The 21,699-nt window shown below is 42.7% G+C and overlaps 1 protein-coding gene across 1 annotated transcript; it reads left to right on the top strand.

Moving 5' to 3' along the window:
• Positions 1-198: 198 nt before the first annotated feature.
• LOC309577584 (UDP-N-acetylglucosamine transferase subunit ALG13-like) lies at positions 199-20,806 on the top strand (the record flags this gene model as incomplete). Its single annotated transcript, XM_082289713.1, is given in 27 exon segments — positions 199-339; positions 647-730; positions 1,470-1,520; positions 2,211-2,257; positions 3,171-3,243; positions 4,532-4,613; positions 4,956-5,136; positions 5,846-5,921; positions 6,640-6,748; positions 7,947-8,011; positions 8,901-9,001; positions 9,606-9,733; positions 10,403-10,637; positions 10,779-10,788; positions 10,792-10,879; positions 10,882-10,891; positions 11,101-11,257; positions 13,182-13,314; positions 13,550-13,585; positions 13,717-13,772; positions 14,395-14,457; positions 14,818-14,878; positions 16,220-16,342; positions 19,254-19,294; positions 20,091-20,274; positions 20,388-20,516; positions 20,793-20,806. Coding segments are annotated over 27 exon segments (2,478 nt in total).
• Between the last annotated feature and the right edge of the window lie 893 nt (positions 20,807-21,699).

The following is a 21,699-nucleotide window of genomic DNA, read 5'->3' as shown; positions in this document are numbered from 1 at the left end:
CCTAGAACAGCCTAAAATGGCCCCGGCGGAGGCAGCTCCAGCGGGATGCGAGGGGCCGGAGCCGGGGGCCGGGGCCGGGCGGTCCCGCAGGTGGGCGCGGTGCCTCATTAGCGGCGCCTCATTAGCGGCGGCCGCGCGCCCAGCGCCTCGCGCCTCGCCCGCGTCTCCGTGCCCGCCTCAGCCGTCCCGGCCGGGAAGATGCACAAAGGCTCCAAAAAGTACTTTGGGCAGAAGTCCTTCAGCGAGGTGGCCATGGACGAGTACCTGAGCAGCCTGGGGCTGTACCGCAAGATGACGGCCAAGGACGCCTCCTGCCTCTTCCGAGCCGTCTCGGAGCAAGTGCGCAGCCGGCCGGGCTGGGGGCAGCCGGGGCGCCTCAGGCCCGGGGTGGGCCGGGGGTGCTCCTGGAGAGCCGCCCGGGTGCTCAGAGCGCGATGCCGGCAGCAGGGAGGAGTGGGGATGTGTGTGGGGATGTGTGGGGATGGGTGCGAGCGGCTCCGGGCGCTGGGGCTTCCCTCAGCCCCAGGTGCCCCTGAGCCTCTGCACTGCCTCTTCTTGTGGTGGCGTCAGTCTGTAGAATTTATGCCTAACGCGAGGCATAAATTAAACTCTGAAATCTTCTCCTTTATTACCGTCATTTTTCCAGCTGTTTTCATCTCAAATTCATCATGCAGAAGTTAGGAAAGCTTGTGTCTTGTTTATGAGGCAGCACCAGTCTAGGTTTGAATCCGTAAGTACCGTGTGTTGTATATATATAAGCTGAGGACGTGTAGTTGGGAAGTGCTGCGGGAGGGAGTCGGTGGTCTAGCACTGAGAACACGATGCTTTGCCATGCTTGGTGCTTGTAAGAGAGGAGAAATGATAGGATGGTTGTCCCATAACTTATGCAGTTACATAAGTTTTATTTGACTTTGGTTCTGAAGTTTCTGAAAACAAGCAAGGTACTGAAACCCAAGTGAGTAGGGTGAGTTACTTGTATAGTATATTCTCTGGGGAGCAACCATTGCAAAATTTAGTAGTAGGTGGGAAATGTGTAGGATTTTGGAGCAAGAAACGAATATCGAAAGATGGTGGGAAATCCCAGAACAATTACATGAAGTCATGGGGGTTTTGAGGTGGGTTTTTTGGTTGTCTTTGTCTGTAGCAGTTTGTGTGGGTTTGTAGGGTATTGGTGTGGTTTTTTGGGGATTGTGTTTTGGGGTGTTTGCTTGTTTTCCTTGTAGTCGTATTTAAGTGCTTCATCTAATCTAGGAGGGACTTGAGTATTACTTGGACTCCTGTCTTTAATTTTTTTTGAGGATCTCTTGGTATTCTCACATTGATACCCCAAATCATTCCCGTGTTCCATGTGCCCTGGCCCCTCCAAATCAACAGCTGGTAGCTGTGAAGTAGTGTTTAGGTTTAATTTTAACTTTGCTTTCTAACTGCCTAAGTTTTTATATTTGCTTTCTTCTTTGTTTTGTCAAAAGTATGTGGAAGGCTCGTTTGAGAAATACCTAGAACGACTAGGAGATCCAAAGGTGAGCATGATTTAAGACTTATTAAGAGATTTAAATTTGAGGAGACTAGAACAGGAAGGTGTTTAGGTGATGACTTAAAATGTAGTTATTTGAGTTTGTGGGATTTTTTTTAGATAGACCCAAATCTTGGTGTCTCATTTACATAAATAATGTGAATAAACTGTACATGTATAAACAATACCAGTTTCAGTGGGGAACTTATGTGGGTGCAAAGGAGCAATCTCTGCAGGCTGGATAGTAAAAGCTTATTAATAATTGTAGGGCTTTCTGGAAAGAAAAAGCAAAATACATGGAGTGTACCTTGCATGAAATTTTTGTCAGGCTTTGCAATGCCCTGCTTCTTTCTTTAGTGTTCAGATACCTGGGTTCAAATTGTTATTTCTTTAGTCTAATCAGTAACCTTGGTAAATGCAGCAGTCTCTGAAACAAATACGGGTTTAAAAAAAATGTATCTTGAGTGATGTGTTGGAGCAGCTCTAGCAGCAACTCAGTCTAACTCATTGTGGTAATTGTGGCCATCCCATGAAGCAGACCCTTTTTACCTCACTCTCCCCCAAATCTTTGTATCTCAACTTTCAGTGCATTGATTGATGAGTTTAGATAGGTATTTTAATTCTACAGAAACCTAGAATACAGTTGTTGATGTTTAGATGCCTCTGCTATCTCATGTAATCTCCTAATCTTGCATAGGAAAGTGCTGGCCAGCTGGAAATGAGTGCTTTATCAATGATATACAAGTAAGTGCCTCTTTCTTAAGATTTACTTTGTTTTGCACTTGGTGTGGGGTTTCTGGCCCCAGAACCTTCTATGTGTTTGCCACTGAAATGTGAATGTGTGAAGCAGGATGAGAAATGCTTCCCTACAAAACTTACTTAACTGGCATGTAAATGGTGCCATCACAGCCCCTGATCTAATGGGGATTAAGGGCAGGGTCACTTTCCAGAAATGCTTGTTTGTTATCCTTTTGCTGATGTTTTACTTGAATGTCAGCTTTTTGCTTCTAGTGACTGAAGGGTGGAAAATGGGGAGAACCAAGGAGCTGTGTGCAGTGGAAACACTGTGTGGTAGTTAGAAGTGACTAAAACTCATGTGGGTGTTCTTGAAAGCTCCAGAAGTGAGGAATACCTGCCCTACCTGCTGTGTACACACTGATATTTATTTCAGAGGTAACACAGAACTGTGCAGGTGCTGCTGTCTTGCTAAAGATGCTGCTATCTGAAAAAGCAGTCTGGCTCTCCAGTGTTAGAAATTAGAGCCCTCCTTTTGCAGGCTCACTTTGTCCCAATGCTAAAGGAACAAACTGAAGTTCAACTAGAATTACTAGCTCCCTGCACTGAGGTTCTAGTCCTTTTGCAGGGTGCCTAAACCACTTAGACTGAGTTGTCTTAGTGTCTGAGCACCCTTCTGTAAGCATAAGTACTTGACTTAATCTGTGAGTAAATATCATGGTCTTTCACAGATAATTTTTATTTTCCCTTCAAGATGGGTTTTCTCATCTGGCCATTTCTTTATTCATTTATCAGGAAAAATGCTTTGCTTGACTCTTTTCTGTAAACCAACAGCTCTAAACTGCTCCCTGTAAACTTCTTCATAACACAGTTCTACTGAAAGTCTGCTCTTGCCAGTCTTGTTTTCCCTCTGCTTACCTAGGCGAGACTTCATTGTGTACCGGTACCCCGGGAAGCCACCCACATGTGCTACAGGCAATGACTTTGAAGACAAGGTCAGTAGAAGTGAGGGCACTTTCCTTCTGTTCCCCTGCCAGTCTGTTTTCTTACTTTTCCTGAAGCTGGATGAGGTGTGCAGTTTTTTCCCTGGGAAGGGATGACTGTAACAAACTGATTGATTTTTGTGACATAGAGTTGGTCCCAGTTCAGAATGGGAGCTATTAGAACAGCTTACCTACATCAGAACTACTGCTGGGGGCAAAAGGAAGGTGCATAAAGGACAAATACTCTGTATTACCTTGCATCTGACCCCTCTGGTATTTTCTGGAGCTGCATAGATGTGGATGAACAATTATGTGGCTATTTCAGGCATGATAGCGATGAAGTTGCTGTGGTGTGGATTGCAGTGTGGGCTGTTCTACTTGCCAAAGTGGCCAGTCTGCTCTGAATCTGTGCTGCTGCAGCTGTTAATGATGTGTTGATGAGCACTGCTGTCTTCATCTACATGTGCTTCTTTCTTCACCTACACACTTTCCTTGTAGCTTAATTTAATTCCAAAATGAGCTGAGTTTAAAAATCAAACAGCATGGTCTAAATGTGTGCTTGCCCTCCAAGGCTTTCCCACCAGAGCTCTCATTAAGTGTTGGCAGCTGTCTGTCATTACACTGTGAGTACAGGCAGCAGCTCCTTCTGCTGCTGCTCCTCCTCACCACCAGAGGAGAGCTTGTGTTGGCAGAATCCACACAGAATTGAGTCCTGGCATCTCAGCTCCCTCTGGGAGCTGGTTTTCTGGGAAGCATCCTCACTGGCAGTGTGCTGACAGCTGCCTGAGGGCTTCTGCCCGTTGCAGTTGACTGTGGTTGTGTGCCAAGAAGTTTGGTGGGACATGTTTGCATGGTGTGTCAACGCACGTGTTGCAGAAAGCATCTCTTTTGCTTCTTAAAAGCAAGGTTTTAAAGGCTGGAGAAGTAAATGCTCTTATAGTCCCTCAGAGAAGGATGAGATGTGCCTTTGACACTTGGGAAAGTGTGGCTTGGGGTGCTGCATTCAATGTGTTGTATTTATTTTACCTTCTGAGCAATTGGTGGTCTTGGAGGTAAGTGGGAAACAAACAGCAGGATGTACAGGTGCTTTTTTTTCTTTGTGTGATACAAAGTTACTTAGAGACTTCACCTAAATTTCTGCTTGGAGCTGATGCTACAGCTTTTTCTTATTTATATTGATAATATTAACCATTTTCTTGATGAGTTGATGTCAGCTGTAGAATGAGAGGGTCTCAGATAGAACTTGGGGTTACATCATTCCAGCCTTAAAACCTTCTTTTTTTTTTTTTTATTTTCCCAGATTTTACTGTGTTGTTCCGGTAATGGCCACTATGACTCTGTGTATACCAAACAATTCCAGGAAAATGCTGCTATTTGCCAGGGTAAACTTGAAATCATTTTTCTCTGGAAGGGAATTGTGTGTTTTCATATGTTTAGAGGCAGGGTTTATTTCAGTTTTCAGGGGTGGGGAGAAGAGAGATGGAAGCTCGCTTATGGCATATTGTTATGCTTAGACTCATTTTTTCATCTGTTAAGTGGGGTATTGGTCCAAATGGCTTCCAGAGGTCCCTTATTCCCAACTGAGTTACTTTATGATCCTGTCCCTAAATTTGATGTCCCTGCTGCCTTGTAAGAGTAGATAATACCTGAAGATATGCCTGCCTTGAAAACTGCAGCAGTTCTTATGTATCTCATATTATCAAGCTTTGTATTGATTTGTTCAGCTGTGTTATATGAGATCCTCTACAAAGATGTGTTTGGCATGGATGAGGAAGAATTAAGGTCTGCAGTTGAGGTGTTTCGAAGTGGATCCAAGAAGAACAGAAACAGTGGTCCTGTAGGAAGTGAGGATGCAAACTTTGGTTGTCTCCATGAAAAAGTGCCCAGAAATTCATCAGAAAAGAGGTAGTATATTGGGAAAGAGGATCTGGCAGGAGGGAAGAAAAAAAACCCCTTCAAAACCTTGCAGAGGACAACTTTTCCAAGTTTCTTTGAATTTTTATGAAATATTAACTCTTTTTTTCCTATGTCATGACACAAACACAAAGCTCAAGTATATCGTGGAAGAGAGTGTGCTTTCCTTGGAGCTGGGAAGTGTCACATAATTGAATATCCTCTGCTGCAGGCTGTGTTATAGTTGTGTGTTACTCTAAAATGACAGCTTATTTGTAAGTAAAATTGCTCCTTATTTCATTAGAGCTTTTTTATTAATTTTTTTTTTAATGAGAGACTTAGTACTCTTCTAAGCCTCCTCAGCTTTGAAAGGCTTGAGAGCTGCCTCTGAACGCCTGCAGACAGCATTGGTTTGATGGGACCTGGCACAGAGTGTCTTTTGTACTTGGCAGTGCAAGAACTCAGTGGGATCACCTTCATCCTTTCCTAACGCAGGCAGTAGCCCTCGTTAGGGGTGGGTGTTGGAACAAGCAAAGGTCGTGTTCTTAAAGCTTGGAAAAGGTTTGTCCTGCACTGCGTTGCACCTCGCTAGTGTTTTAGGCAAAATGTACCACTTGATGGCACCATGGTGCTTTTTCAGGTTGTGTGAACAGTTGGTGATACTAACCCTGGCTAGAAATTGTGTGTTGTATCTTTTGTAATCTTACTGTCAATTTTTTAGGCTGGACAACTGGGAGGGCAACGATATGGACAATCCACAGGAAACCAAGTTCAAACAAGGCATTGAAGAACAAAAGGTTTGTCAGTTAGGGGGAAAATACCCTTATGGTTTGCTTTTGGGGGTTTTTTTCTCTTGTATGATGTTACCCTTGTTAGGACTAAATCCTCTTTACCACTTTCTAAAAGTGGGGTTTTGGCAAGGGGGTGGCTTATTTCTTCTATCTGCTTGTCCTTTTGGTTTTGCCCTTGAGTTTCTCTTAAATTGGAGATGCTCTTTTCCTTTCTGAAATTCTCTAGTTCTTCTCTGGCTGCTTTTTATTTCCCCCAAAAGATGGAGCTTAGCAGATGTTTCCTGATTTGCTGTTTGTTTTTCCCAGGAGATGGTTTAAATTAGTTCACTTTTGTCTTGACCATAGTATAAATTGCTTCAGAATACTTTGAGAAACTCTACAGAATTAGTTTTCAGATCTGATAACTGAAATTCTCACCAACTTTTGAAGCTGTGGCTTCATTGGTCTTGTTAGCTTCCTTTGATTCTTTTTGAGTACAGAGCATGCCAAGTGTTACTCTTGAGCCTGTCCCAGTGCTTTCCAGAGTCTGTTTGCTCAGCACCTGAGTGCCTGAATCTGTTCTCATACTCTGAGTTTTAGCTTTTAGGGAAATAGAGTGGAAGTGAAAATCTTGGAAAATAGCATCTGTACATTTTAAAATGGTTCACAGATCCTGGTAGGATAAGAGGCTCTGCTGAACACGTGAAACGCACTTGTTAATGCTCCATTCCAATTCTGTTTTTAGCCTCCAGAAAATCCTCCAAAGATGCCTGTTCCTTATAAAGTGCTAAAGGCACTGGACTCTGCCATCTATCGAAATGTGGAGTTTGATGTTTGGCTGGACAGCAGAAAAGGTATCTTTGGAAAGGGAAAAGCCAAAAAACTCTTCCTGTAGTAGGCTTAGCATTAAATTTATGAATCTGAGTCCTGTCACCTGTTTGTTCACAGCTGAAATGTGAAGGATAGAGGTGAACCCAGCAGATAGCTGTAGGTAGGACATGTTCTTGGATTCCTGTCTTCCATTCAAAGTACAAAATACCCAGCTTCTGATACTGTATAATGGTACATGGTTGCTAAAAATCTGATCTCTGCTCCTTACTGACTGTGTACAGGAAGTAGGATTCAAAGCAGAGCACAGAACTCTGTTGCCATTCTGTTATATTGGAAAGCATTCAAATGTGGAGTTTTTTGTTATAGCATGTGTGCAAAGACTTCTTTTTAGAGCATGATTTTGGCCTCAGAATTGTATAATAATGAAGATCTCAAATTTAGCTTTGAGATCTGTCAGAAGAGTTTTTGTCTTGCTTCCTAGCCCTCTTGGGCTTGAGCATTCTGCAGAGATCTCATGGTTCTCATGGCTTGGGAAAGGTTGGCTGCTTTTTGGCTTTTACAATGGCTGATCTGTAAAGCAAGGAGTTTCCAAGAAAGATAAGGTTTTAAGTGATATTTGATGTCTGACCCAAAGTGCTTTGCATGCTGAAGAACTCTAGCATTTTACCACTTCGTAATCAGTAATGAGGATCATTAAAATTCTTGGAACAGAGTGTGGTAACCAATTATCTGTGTAGAATACTGACATGTAGCGAAGCCAGGCAAGGAACAGAGGTAAAAAAAAGCTGAAATCTAACAGCAAGGAGACTTTAGGCAATGTTAGCTTTTCCTGGATGACATTTCATGTTTGCCAAGTGCCGCCAGGACTCTGGCAAGATAAGAGATGTCCAACACTCTTAATTCCAGGATTTGCATTAAATGCAGGATTAACTCTGTACCACTACAGAAGCTGCAGTGTTGGAGTAGTAGTGCTGCTTGCTGCATTATCTGGATGTTACTGGTCTCATGTGACTTAGACTGGTTATGGTCTATTATAAGAACATCTAGAGTTACTCCACTGTTACTATGGGGAATGTTCAGGCATGCACAGGAAGTATTAATTCCAGTGGCCTATAAATCATAGTTGGATGCTGTCATGAAGTACTTGTAGGATATGCAAAGAAAGAACAGTAGTTTAAAGGCTTTTTTTTCCCCTTTATTTATTTATTCATTTATTTTTAGAGCTTCAAAAAACTGACTACATGGTGTTTGCTGGGAGACAGTACTATTTAGGAGACAAGTGTCAGGTTAGTACTCAAAGGAGACCCAGTTATGATAAACTGTTAAAACTGCTTTAAATGGACTATGATAAACCATGAAATCATTTGATTTCATGGAATTTTCTAAGGCTTTTCTCATTCTCTTTCTTGTAGATATTCTTTTAAATGTAATTGCTTTCTACAATCTACTTTTAAACTTGGTAGTGTGATAAAAAAGTAGTTTGGGAGTTCAATGTGAACCAGTCATGCACATTCTTGGAGTGTGGAAGTTCCAGGCAGAGCTCAAAATGCAGAGGGGGTGCTTTTGATGTAGTTGTCTTTAGATTTTTGCACTTGGGCTTAGCAACAATTCTGGATAGTCTTATCTTTCTTCAACAGTGAAGTAGCAAAATATTTTTATAAAATAAAAAGGGAAGAGCTATGAAGGGAGGAGTAGAATGATCTTGGACAGGAGATGCTGAAAGGAAGGTCAGTTTTCTTTGTATTCTGATGTCATATGTAGTGAGGATGTATTTTTTTATCACTCTTTAAGGTAGTGCTGATGATTCACTCAGTGACTTGCTTCTCCCTGAGCTGAGCTTTCCTCTTCCTACTTCATCTTCTGTTCTTCTCAAGTTCTTAAGCAGCAGTCTTCCTTGGTACTTATCTTCTGGGCACAGGGAATAAAAATAAGTTAGGGAGCAGGTATCCTGCCTCTCAAGTCGCTCACAAGACTGATTTTATTTCTTTTTTTCCTTCCTCCCTGAAGTTAGTACAGTGCTTTTTATTTTGTCTGCAATTTGAAGTAGTGTTTGAGACTCCTGGGCCAACTCAATAACGTAGGACTGGCTTAGGAGCAGCCTTTGCTATTAGTGGTTTGTAGACAATATTCTGATGCAGTTTGGGTTTCTTAGAGCTTCCCTTGTTCTCTTTTCAGGTATGTCTGGAACCAGGAGAGAAGTATTACAATGCTCATATCCAAGAAGTTGGACAGGATAGCAACACGTTGACTGTGTTTGTTGAGGAGCTGGCAGAAAAGTAAGCAGTGTGGTGATGACTTCAAGTTTAAACTCTTTCTGGTTGAGGGGTTTGTTTTCCCTCTTGGATTTCTAATGACCTAAAATCATTATTGTAATGCCTTCTGTGAAATCTTGCTGCTCTTACCTCACTGGAATGTAAAAGCGATTTTTGCAGTTTGGGCTTAATTCACAGAGAGCAAATTGCCCTCTGCTGTTGTGTTTCTCTGGAGTTTTTATCTTGTACCCAGGAAACAAAATAATTGGCACTTCTGGTGAGTCTAACCACTTTCTTCCCCTTGCTGTTCAATCATTCACCTTCCTCCAAAGCTAGGATTGACAACATCCTGCAAAAATTGTGTTGTCCCATGCTTTCAGGTGTACCTCTGGAGGCATACAAATGCAGGCAGGGGAGAGAGGCTTGACCTAGGAAGTAAATAGTGTTGAGACTAAAGCCTAGCTTATCTTTTTTTATTAAACAAGTACCAGTAAGGTGTGCTTGGTGCCAGAGAAACAGATGATTTATTTTCACAAGCTATTTTCTTCTGTGTTGGTGTTGCTTCAGCTGATGTTGTTGTGCAGAGTGTCTCCCTGGGGCACTGCTAATGTGGGTGTCCTTCCTGCAGGCACACAGTTCCTTTGGCAAACTTAAAGCCAGTGACAAAAGTGGCTCCTGTCCTTGCTTGGAATATGGCTCACAACAGAAGAGGAGGAGCCTATCAGAAAGTCACAGGTGGACACTTCTCAGGAATAGGTTTGTACAAGGCTTCCAGAAGCATTCCTTCCCTGGGGAAGTAGGGGGAGGTGCTCATGATAGTTGTAACTGTAGCAGTCTTTGGATATTGGAAGTGGCTTAATTCACCCTGTGATATAAACCCACGGGGGTTTGGTGTAAAGCTACCTTTCAGAGAGAGATGAATTTGCCTTTGCAAAAGAGCAAATCCATTGAAATACAGAGCAAATTTGGTATTGCTCAAAATTGCCCAGGACAAATTTGCCGCTTGAGAACCATATAAAAAGGCATGTTAGTGAACTGGAGAGCTTGTCTGATCTGGCATTAGCAGAGATGCATGGACAGACCAGGGCTTCCCTAACCAATTAAATATGGGCTCTATTTAATTTGGAGGAGGAGTTGTGAGGTTTTTACTTTATAAATAAATGCAGCCTGCATAGGGAGACTTTAGCACTGAATTTGATCAGCTGAAGCTGGGAAGGTACTCCCATGTCAGATGCTTGTATTCTCATCATGTAGAATGCCTGATTGAGCCTTCTAAAGAAAGGTCTGTAGTTTCCATACTTAAAATGGAATAGGCCACTGCCTTTCTTTTCTATGGGTGCAAATACTGAGTTTTCTCCTCATCATTTGAGACCATAGCTCAGGTTGAAGGTGTAAATCTCTTTCTTTCCTTAATGGAAACTGCAGAAATGGATGTGAAAACACGGAAGAGGATGCTCAAGAAAGTCCGTGGGAAGGAAGTGTTCATGGCTGTGGCTTACAGCAGGGGCCAGCCAGTGCTGCCACCCCGGCTGCAGCACAGTGCTCCCTCAGCACGCTTCCCTGCCCTTCACTGCTCCCAGGGAGGTGCAAACATGGCACTCTACAAACCCTATCACCAGCAGAACCCTCCCAGACACCACCGTGACTCCGGCATGCCGAGGTAGGAAGCTCTGAAAACTTGAGTTGGCCACTTGTTCTCTGTTCACTCTGATTAGGAGAGAGTTTGTGCTGTTTAGGTAAAACTACAGCTGGGAGGCACTTCCTGATAATTGCAGGAAGTGCAAATACCCTTTAAACCCAGGGGATCTGCCTGATTTGTAAGCAGGCACAACACGCTTGGTCCTCGAACAGCATTCTACCCCAGCCCAGGATGGAAAGGCTGTCAGAGCCATGGCAGCTTCTCCTGCACTCCTGGTGAACGACAACAAACCTCTTGTACCAAACATTGCTCTACCAGACCTTGGGGGGAGGATGGTGGGGCATGAATGTTCTCTTTGCATCACAGCGTGAAACAGAAGGTTTCTTGTGGCTCTGCAGAAAGAACTTGAGTTAAAATTGAGCAGACAAACGCAGGTGAAATTGCAGGTGGTGGTGATTCTTCACCTCCTCTCTCGTTCCTAAAGCTCCTACAGCCGCAGCCGCCGCCAGCTGCAGTGTGTGAACAAGGAGTGCCAGTACGGGTTTGTGGCAGGGGCTGCAGAGGAGCCTCGAGGGCCAGAAGAACCTGTAACTTTCTGTGAGATTGAAGGAGATGATGACTCTGCTTTTGCTACTCTGCCCGTAAGTTATGAACAAAGGGTAAGCTGAAGCCTCTCAAAGTGAGAGGAGGAGGGGAAAACTGTCCAAATGCACAGCAATTCCTTGCCTACATTCACAGCAGCTTTTTTTGGTTTTCTTGGACTAAGGTTTTACAGTGAGTGCATTTTTGAGAATGGAAGACTGAAATTAGTCTAGCTCCTGTAAAACCTGCTTAAAGACTTCAGTTTTTCTAGATATTCCCCGTCTTTCTTTGTATCCTCAGTAGCAACACTTGTTTTCTTTTTAGCATATTTTCATGAAGATAGTTTCTCCTTTCTATTGCAGTTGGAAAACAATCTTTTCCTCCTGTGCATATCTTGTCTATCTCTAAATATCGTGGGAGAAAGCTTTTCACTTGTTTGCCACACTGTAATTTATCATTTGGGCAGCAAGATTCAGAAACTGGGTAGTGATAGCCTGGATTTTTTCCTACAAATTTGTAGTTGTGGTATTTTGGATTAGCGTGTTGTTCCTGACACAGTTTCTTCTGCTACAGGAACAGGAAAAAATTATAAAGCTAGACTTTTCTTAAAGCAGTCTTTTTGCTGAGTTGTAGATAAAGTGGCAGAGTGTATTCTTTAAAATGCTTTTTTTTTTTCACTTGTAGTTTAAACCTAGTCCAAAGCTGGGTATGCTAAAAAAAAAAAAAAAATCAATTTACAGTTGGGTATCTGAATAGGAAAACAGATTGTTTGAATTTTTTTGCTGTGTCGAAGCAGTGAACTTAACTAGTGTTAGACTTGTATTTAAGTGAGGCAGAGGGAATGTGCTTAGGGGCTGTTTCAGCACCAGTCATTTTTTTCTTTCCCTGATGTACTAGATCTATAATCTTTGCTCTGATTTTTCCTCAAAGAGTGCCAAGGAATAAGGACATATTATCCTGCAATTTCTTTTTTCCAACATGAAATCAATACAGCTCACTGGCTTTTTCTCCCCCTTGCTAGACTTGCCTGCAGCTCCTAATGAATAGGTTTTCATGTTCATTCAGTGACTTTGTTATTGTCAATGCCAAAGCTTTTTCTCTATCTCTTCCTTGTCTTGTTCAGTAAGGAATGTGACATTTCCTGGAGAAAGATGTATCTCACAGAGGACTCTGCCATGCTGCTAGAAGCCTGGTGGGAGAATCTTCTGACTTACCACCTCTGCATCAACCTTGGAAATCTTTCAAACCTTTCTGAGCACCTTATTGATCTTGTAGTCGTCAAAGTCTTCTGAGAAGAGTTTTGAGTGTCACCTTAGCCATCACAAAAGAGTGAATTAACTTTTTCCTCAAGCAATCCTGTATTCCTCCTTCAGAGAACTAATCTTAAACTGGGGTGCAGCTAAAGACTGACTTCAGTGCAAAGACAAAGGACATGTAAAACACTGAAGGAGTGCTCTGGGCAACCCTGGGGTGTGCTGCTCTCTGAAATAGTCAGGGTTGCACATGTGGGTCAGCCTAGTGCAGACAGTGGTGTCTGTGCCAGCAGCCAACTTTTGGTTCCCCTAGCTGTGGCTAAGAGTAACCTTTTCTCCACAATAATCAGTGTTTGCATGAACTGGTCTGCTGCTGGTATGGGGGAATGCTCCAGAATGAGGAATGCACTAATACTTGTCTGGGATCTGCTCCCTCCTTTGCAGCTGTGTTAGAGCTTGGGATAAAGCAGGCTGAGATCTGGGAGGGAGCAACTTGACTGCATAGCATAGGACAGTGGTAGATCTTTAAGAATAAAAAGTGTGAAAGGCAGAATAAAAGGAAAAGGAAACAAGTGTTTGTTGCATTGGAATGGACACACAGATGATGCTTCTAGTAAGCTTTGGTTGCAGCAAGCTGGGTCTGCCAGCCTGTTTCTGTGTGTCTGTCTCCATAGAGCATGGAAAGGTTTTAAATTATTTCTAAATGTGTGCTTCTGCCTTTGCTTTTCAGAGCCAGAGTCATCCTGCTCCCATTGTCCATGGTCCGGGGGGGTTTTGGGTAGCAAGGAGAAGTCCAAACTCCCTTCCATCTAGCAAGCAGACCCTGAGTACCTTAGAGGAGGAGGAAGAAGCAAGTGAAAATGGTGAGTTCTTAAAGGATTAATAGGCAAAAAAAAAAAAAAATTTAAGAGATTCAGTGTGCTTTTCATTGTCAAAAGTAGGTTACTTCCGTCTCCTAGAGGAGAAACAAAGTGAGATGATACTGAAAGCAGGTTATTAATGGTGAACTGGAATGTAATTGCAGTAACTCCAGCTTTAAGCTTTTTTGCCTTTTTTTTCCCCCCTGAATTAAAACTTCCTGTTCCCTCTCCATTGTAGGGCAATTTCATGAGGAATATATTTATGCACCTCCAGGTAAGTAGAAGTTTAGTCTTCACTGATAAACATTTGGTGAATGTTACAAACTCAATTATGACCTCTTTATAAGTTTCTGAAGGATTAGATTTAATGCAGCTCTGCAACTTAATTTTGCCTATGCCCTCCAGATCCCAACTGTGAGACTGCAACAGTATTTAGTTCAGCAGAACCTACAGCAAGCTTGGTAAGTTTTACTCAGTCTGTTCAGACTTGAGATCCTTGAGGTGTATGGCATTCCTCATGGAAACTGTCCTTGGATGCATAGTAGGCCAGAGACTTAATAAAAGAAAGGAATGAATGCTTATTTCATTTATACATTCACCCTCCTTTTCCTCCCTGAATGGTGAGGTTTTTATCTGAGTCTGCAAGTACTGTCTGGATTGCACTAGATACATTAATGATTTTCCACATTTCCCTCTTCAAAGAGAGTGTGTATTTGACTGCTGTTTACTTTTCTTTCTCTGCTCCAGACAGCACTTGCTTTTATCAGGCCACCCTTCAGGTTGTATTTCAGTTAATCTTAATCTTTCTCTGTGGAACTGGAGAGATCTCATCTGTGGTAGAATTTACCTTGGAATTTTTTTATTTCTTTAAATTTGAAACTAAATCTTTAGTCACCTGCTGCTCCACAGTGGAGCAGTCCTGATCACACCAGAATAAAACTGTGTTTAGTTGAGCTACAAAAGGCACTCTGGGTGTATAGTCCATAAATTTTTTTTTAAAAAATTATACAAGGGTGTGTTATGTGTGCCTTGTGGCTTCTTTACCACTTAAATGGACCCTGCTTTGCTTTGGAATCCCTTCAGGAAGAAGGGCCAGTCTTTGTGTCACCTCGAGATGAAGTGGTTTCCTACAGCTATCCACAGAAGGTAGTGTCTGGTACCCTGAGTTGTATGTCACACTTCCTTTTTGTGGTGGCCCTGTGGGGAGGTGACTGCTCTGCTTGGACTGTGTCCATTTGTGGGGACCCCTCACAGCCTCTGGCAGCAGAGAATACAATTCCCTGCAAGTACAAGCAAAACAGAAGATGCCTTGCAGGTGTCTGCAACACTAAGCTGGTATTTTCAAGCCAATTTCCAGAGAGTTTGGATAGTTAGTGCCTTTACAGCTAGGATTTACAAAATGCATTTAATGTGAAGTGAGAATTTTTGACGTATGTGGTATTTTCATAGTCTGTGTCAAAGCCAGTTGCAGAGGCAGACTGCTGAATATTCTTGACTCTTTTCCAGATGTTGGTGAACTCTGCAACAGTTTCTACCTCCACAGATGTTTATAGTGCTCCAGCTACAGGTCTCTCTTCAAATTCTGCTGCCTCCACTCCAGCCAGTGTCATAACAGCAGCTCCCCCACAAACAGCAGTTCAGCCTGTCATAGTATCTCCCTATTCTGTGGGGAGGCCAGGTAGAGTTACAGACCGCAGCTGTGGACTTGGATTTCCCAAGTTTTCAGTTACATTTTCCCCTCCCTTCCTCCCCCCCATCCAAAACAAGTGTTAAAAGGCTTTAAAAAGTGTCACTTGCTTTGGTTTAAATTTACTTAGCTGCAACTTGGCTGCTGACTTCTTGTTTCGAAGGGGCTGTTGTCCCTGAATTTTTATGGAAATTGGAGGTGTCTGCTTTGGGTTCCCTCCCTTGCCCCCTTTAATTATTAATGCCGAGTGTTTGCTAGAAAATTCTTTTGAGAAGGCATATGTTCAGTGCAGCTCCCTTCACCTCCCCTTTCCTACAGCTAATTTTCCTCTTGAGCTGAGGGAGTAAAGCCTCTAGAGCACTCTCACTTCCAGGAGAGTCACTGGGTGTGGCGTTTCAGGGTCTGGTTCATTTTTGTGACCCTTGGTTCCTTCTGTGCATGGAGATCAGGTTTGTGGGTAGTCACAGGCTGCAGTTGCCATCTTAGGTGCTGTACCTGCTTTGCTCTTGGAAAATGGCTGTTATGAAAAAATTGTTCTCCTTCTTGCAAAGAGCACTTCTCCTGTCTTCTGTAACTTCTCATTTAGCATCTAAAAAGTCTCTGCCTTCCATTCTGCTCAGTTCTGTCTCACTTTTCTTATCTCTTTTTTTTTTTTCTGCTCTGCATGAGAGTTTAGTCAGCATGGTTCTCAGCTGTCTGCTCACTGGTGCCAACCTGCTGCTGTGTTAGAGGTGTGGGCCACCTAAATGAATATTGAACAGTTGTCTGTCCAAAAGATTTTTGTCCTGACATGTCTTGAACCTTCCCTTATTTTTGTGGGCTTACTGTCACACTTCTGAGGACATGAAGTGATTAGTCTGTTCTGTTGTTCTCTTACATAACTATCTGTCCTAGAAGTCTGGCCTGCCTTCTAATATGAAGACATGATTGAAAAATACTTGGGTTTTTTCTTCTAACTGGGATATACAGCTTGCAGATAGAAATGTAGTTATGGCTTGAGAGATTGAAACTCTCAATTGAAATTGAACTTCCCATCTAGTTTTAAAATTTCTTCTGGACACCTTTCAAAGTGGTTGCTAAACAGAATTTTGTCAGAGCCTGTATTTAGGGGCACTGAGGCGTCAAAGTACATGCTAAATTGTGTAACTTAGCACCTTACTCATTTGACATACCATGGCAAAGTTGATGTTTTGGGTGACATTTGTTTCCTTCCAATTGTAGCAGTTTCTTCGGTGCCATTCCCAATTTATTCAGCTCCTCTTCCCCCAGTGAGTGAGGTGGGAGAAGCTGGTGCCGTTCTTCCAGCTTACTCTTGTGATCCCAGTGGCAGTGATCTGCCTCGAGGTAATGATGGTTTGTGCTTTTATTCCTGCTGCTCTCCAGCACACTTCTGACTTGTGTTCTCCTTGGAAGCTTAACAGAACACCAAGTGACAATACATAGTGAGAAAAAATGGTTCTTTGCAACTCGCAGGGAGTGAGAAATATTATAGATATTCATGCTAAAACATTTTCACTCCCAGTTTTGAACAGAAAGTTTGTATCTGACTCAAATATGTGATTATTGCAGCTCTAGACAGAACCCTAAATAAGTGAAAGCCCAGGGAGAAGGTAAAGTCATCTTGTTCCTTGGGTGTGTAGCTTCGCCACACAGTGCCATCAGCTGGGACAGTGTTCAAGGTGCACTTCAGCTGTTCAGCAGTGAGAGTGCAGAGACCAAGCCTGCTGCTTCCACAGGCATTGCTGCCATGCTCTGCAGTTCCTCTGCTGTCTTGCCTGTGCCCTCACATCCAAGATCTGTTAATTTTGGCTGTTCTCTTTCCTCTTCCCTGCTGTGGTACCATCTTTCTGACTGTTGCCATGCACACACGGAGTTCCTGCTTTCCAGCTTTAGTTGAATGCCCTTAACTTTCCCCACTTGGGAGAATGGGGTGTTAAGTGTGCTGACAAGAATCTGGAGTGGATGTGGATTAATAACCTCTCCAGACCCTGCCTGGGGCTCTTCAGCTGAGTCAGTCCATATCATATGGGCCATGTCCTTCTTGGCACAGACTAGGAATTTCAAAGGTTGCTAGTTAATAAGGAATTGCATGGAACATTTGTTACAGTGCTGGAGTATAATCTATATGGCCTTTATGTTAAGAAACCCATAAGGTTTTGGAGTGTAGGGCAGGGGGAAGTACATGGGTGTGCTTGATCTGGAGTTCTGTGTGCTTTGCTGAAGGCACGAGGCCTGGTATAGATGGGAGAGCAGGACTTGTCAACAGACTGAAGCCCTGGACCTGGGAGGAAATCCTGATGTGGGCTCTAGCATTATTTGTTGTATCTGCATTTGTTCCAGTTTTAATAGCATCTTGTATCTTGTTTTAATGGCATTTAGGACTTGTGAAGTGTGTTTATTAACATAGTGACCTCAGGTGTCCTGCCCTTGCCTGGTGCCTTGTATTTGAAGGAGCTGTTGATAAAAGCCTGCTTGAAATTACTGTGATCCAGAAACACTGTGTTCAGTACTGGCCAGAGCTTCCATGAGCACCAGTAAAAACTGTCAGGATATGAAATTTTTATCAAGAGTCAACATGATCTTTATATTTTCGTATCAGGATGGGCAACTTTTTTTGGCTTAGCTGTTGCTTCATAAGGTTGTCACGTTTTACTGAAGATGGACTTGATTTCCAGACATCTAAAAGAGGAATATAAACAAAAACTGGTCTCCTACTGTACTGGCTTCTGTTCCAGCATTCCACAGACGTCAGTATTTCCAGTATCAGTTTGTCACTTCAGTCTCCCAGCAGTTCCTTTGTACTGTTATTGCTGCTATGGAAGCAGCTGTTTCATTCAGCTCTTATGCTTGCTTTGCATAGATTTGCATAAACAATTGAAGAACAAAATTGGATTTTTAAAAAAAACACCAACTTTTTCCAGATGTAGATGGAATTACAGCTTGATTCTAAAAAGTTTGCGTAAGCCTTCGGGTTATTTTTAACTATTTTACTGACTGTGGGCAGTGTCGCAGTCAGACCATCAACACTTGCAGGACTAAGCAAGGAAGGGTCTGTGTGCATTTCCTAAAACAGCTGCATGGGTTGTTGCCCTGATAGATGGTGCTGAAAGGTAAAAGAATTGAGAAATGGCAGCAGTGCCAGAGGAACAAATCCTTGTGCATTTTAAGGCTGGGGTTTGCTTTGCTGGTGCTTTTGCCTTCCTGCAGCAGAACACAACACAAAGTGCCATAGACAGCAGGGCTGGGAAGGTGTGGGAGATGGGTGGACAGGGAAGCACTGTGGAGCCAAGGCCTGGTTTAGGGGAGGGTGGGTATTTGTGAAGATGGAATATGGTAACTCTGGAGGCGTTGCTAAGTTGAATCCCTTAGTGGTTCCTTTTGTCTCCCTGCTTTCCCTTAGCTTTAGCACAGCTGGGAGCTCGAAGTCTGTGCTGTGGCATAGGTCACTTGCTCTTCCTGAGCCTTTGAAACAAATCTCTATTGGCATCTAAGAAATCAATTTTTCTCATGCACAGTTCCAGAACTGCATCCTGGGATTAAATACACACTCTATTTTTTTTTTTTTTTTTCCCCTTTCAGTGGGTCAACTTTAAAGGTTTAAAGCCGTTTCACAGTTTTTGGATAGTTGGAAATCTGTTTCCAAGTTGAAAACCCTGTTGCTTTTGGAGAGAGGTTTCAAAGTTCCTTCATGCACCTGGGACTGTTTCTCAGCATATCATTTACTTGGCTGGGGACAAATGGCTCAGTAGAGGGAAGACAGAAGTAAAAAAAGACTCTGAAAGAAAGCTGGGAACTGAGTACCCTTGTGAGGAAGGAATATACTCCTTATTCCTGCCTCCGTTGAGCTTGGTATAACAGTTGGAGGGCCCCAGAATTAGGCAAGAGAGTCTAAGGATTGCTCTAGTTGCTTAGAGAGTGGAGACTTGAAAAAAACCTGAGTTATCACTTGAGTAATCAAGATGAATAAACTAAAATTAAAGCTAATGTCATTAAATTAAATACTAAGTTGGTCAGACAAATGCCCTACCATTGCACAAACGTCTGACTGGATTTAGTTAAAAAGATAAACTAGTTTAATGACTGATATTCAAGATACATCCTTTACCCTTGAAATTTCAAAGAAAAAGTAGTGGTGAAATACTGTAATTCATTAAGTTATTCTAACTTAAAATAAAATGTCCTTACTGTGTGTAAGTTGCTTTTGCTTCTTGGTTTATATTCCTCTGCTCTTTAATGTCATATTCTTTAATTTCAGATACAAAGGTCTTGCGGTATTATTTTAATATGGGATTACAAGTAAGTGCTTTTAAAATGAGTATAGCAAATTGCCTGTAAGAACTGCTGGGTTTCTTGACAAATGTACTGATGTATTCAGAACTTCCAAGTGTTTTAAATGTGCATTATGTGCACTGGACTACTAATATGGGTAGACTTTCTTGGTGAAGATTAAAGCATGACTCAGGGAAGTGAAGTTCTAACTCAAAATGTGAAGTACACCATCATAATTGTTTTACTGTGGGTTGTGGTGGTGGTTTTTTTGGTGGTGGATAAATATTCTTTCTATGAAGAAAAGGGGAAGAACCTGAGCCATTCTTGAGAGAACTTGTATACTTAGATAAGACATCAAAGACCACTTAGAGATGTGTGGATGGAGTCTCCCAGGACTTGTGCAACTGAGCTGAGACTGGTTAGCACCATTTCTCTGTGTTCTGGAAACCTGCTCTGCTGAAGAGTTCTCTGTAGCAGTAGTCAAGTGCAGCTTCAGTGCTGCTGCTCAGGGAAGTAAAAAAAGCATTGTGAGCTCCTTGAACTGAAGAAATAGGAAAAATCTGACTATGATGGTTAATAAGTGGGAATCTTCTTTCTCTGTAAAGACTTTTGACACAACAGCAGTGTGGTTGTTGCTGCAGGTATTGCAGTACCTTTCCTGGTAGGCTGTAGTGGTTTCATGGGGGATTTTGTTTATTTGTCTTAAAGGGCTAGGAAGGAAAAAAATGCATTTCTTCTAAGTTTAGATCAGAAAGTAGCAGTGATTTGGAGGGCTGGAGAGTATGAGGCTTTTATGCATGACTGTTTTTCCCTTTCATCCAAGTATTGCCATCAGAGCTGTTGGCCTTCCATGATGTACGTGCAGCCAGTGCTGCCTCCATCTCCAGTAGAAGTTTACCCAGCGTATGCTGAGCCAGCTCCTGTCCTGGATCAGTCTGTGCCTCAGCTCTTCCCTGATGCTGGGCAAACTGAAGTCCACCAGGTTCCCTTGGAGGCACCAGCAAATGGTTTGTATTTGAGTAATGCTGTGTTCATGCTCATGAAAGCCTGCATTAAAAGGCCATCAGTGCGGCTGAAGTGTGTGAATGTGCTTTTTGCTCTTTTTTTTTTTTTTTTTAAGGTAACTTCCAAAACACAGAGCCTCCACCCCTGTCCTATGGGCCAGTGTATTACCCAGTGGTGTCAGACCCCTTCAGCCAGCAGCCTCTGCCTGGCTTTGACTCTGTGGTTCCTGCCTATCGCTACATTGGTACCTGGCATCCAATAAATCCTCCCCATGGAAATTCCCCACCAGTGGCGAAGGCTGGGAGTTCAGGAGCACCACCCCAGCTTGGCTACGTGGCCTCCCCTAGCCCTGCACCTCCTGATGCACCTCAGGGAATGTAAATCTGGGAGCTGGGGGCTCCTTTTTGGTTTCTCATTTCTTGTTTGCCAGCTCTTGTTAATATTGTTTTGTAAATTTATCCTTTCTGAGAGGGTTGAGTCAGTTGATCAAACTGTGTTCAAATTTCACGTTTCTCTTTAGGTTTATGCTACTGATCGGTGACAAGATGTTGATTTAGTTGATTGGGAAAAGCGTAGGAGAAAAGTACTGTAGTGCAGGGAACAGCTTGGATGTGAGTACAGGAAGTACGGGAAAAAACATGCTGGCACTAAAGGCGTGTTGTGTATCTCTGAGGGCTTGCACTGAACACTGAAACACCTGGTTTGTGCTGAAGCACTGAATCAGGCTGCCATTACAACTCAGATAAACACCGGGCACAGGGTCATTTAGAGGGGGATAATAATGTTTAAAATAAGTAGGCTTTCTCAGATTTCGCAAAACAAAGCTGCTTTGCCTCTAGTGGTCACATATTTGTAATAGCTGTGTATTTCTTCTGTCTGACTTCATAGTGCTTAGGTTTCGTGGCTCTGCAAAGTGTAAGAATAATGTTTTGATCTGTTGTATATTGTTGTATATTTGTGAGATTTGTTTTGTGAAAGCTGTTGCACATATGGTGGTGGTTAATTTGCACTGATGGCACGAAATAAAAGCATTGAAGACATGAACATTGAGTGGTCATTTATCACTGGCAGGTAATGTTCCTGACAATAGTTATCCCACAGCCTGGACTGAAGAAATGCAGTTGTGTGGGACAAGGCTGTTCCAGCCTTCTGTGAGGAAGTAGCAAAAGCTTTCAGCATGAAAAGGGAAGTGGAATAATTCCTGGTAACTGTACCTTTTCCCCTCTAAATTCAGGCACACCATGCTTGGTCCTCAAATAGCATTTTACACAAAATTTAAATCAACTCTATTGGCCCATTCTACTGATCAGTGATTTTCTAAAAATCATTTTTCCTTTGTGTATAGCTAGGTGGTGGTGAAAAAGATATTAACTGCAGAACTGGGAGGGGAAAATACTGTATTTCTTTTGGTATCCAGTTTAAGTAAC

This window comes from Coloeus monedula (genome assembly GCF_965178545.1).
Source record: "Coloeus monedula genome assembly, chromosome: 12".
In the NCBI taxonomy this organism is placed as follows: domain Eukaryota; kingdom Metazoa; phylum Chordata; class Aves; order Passeriformes; family Corvidae; genus Coloeus; species Coloeus monedula.
The sequence above is the reverse complement of the archived record's forward strand: the minus strand, read 5'-3'. Positions and strand labels throughout refer to the sequence as shown.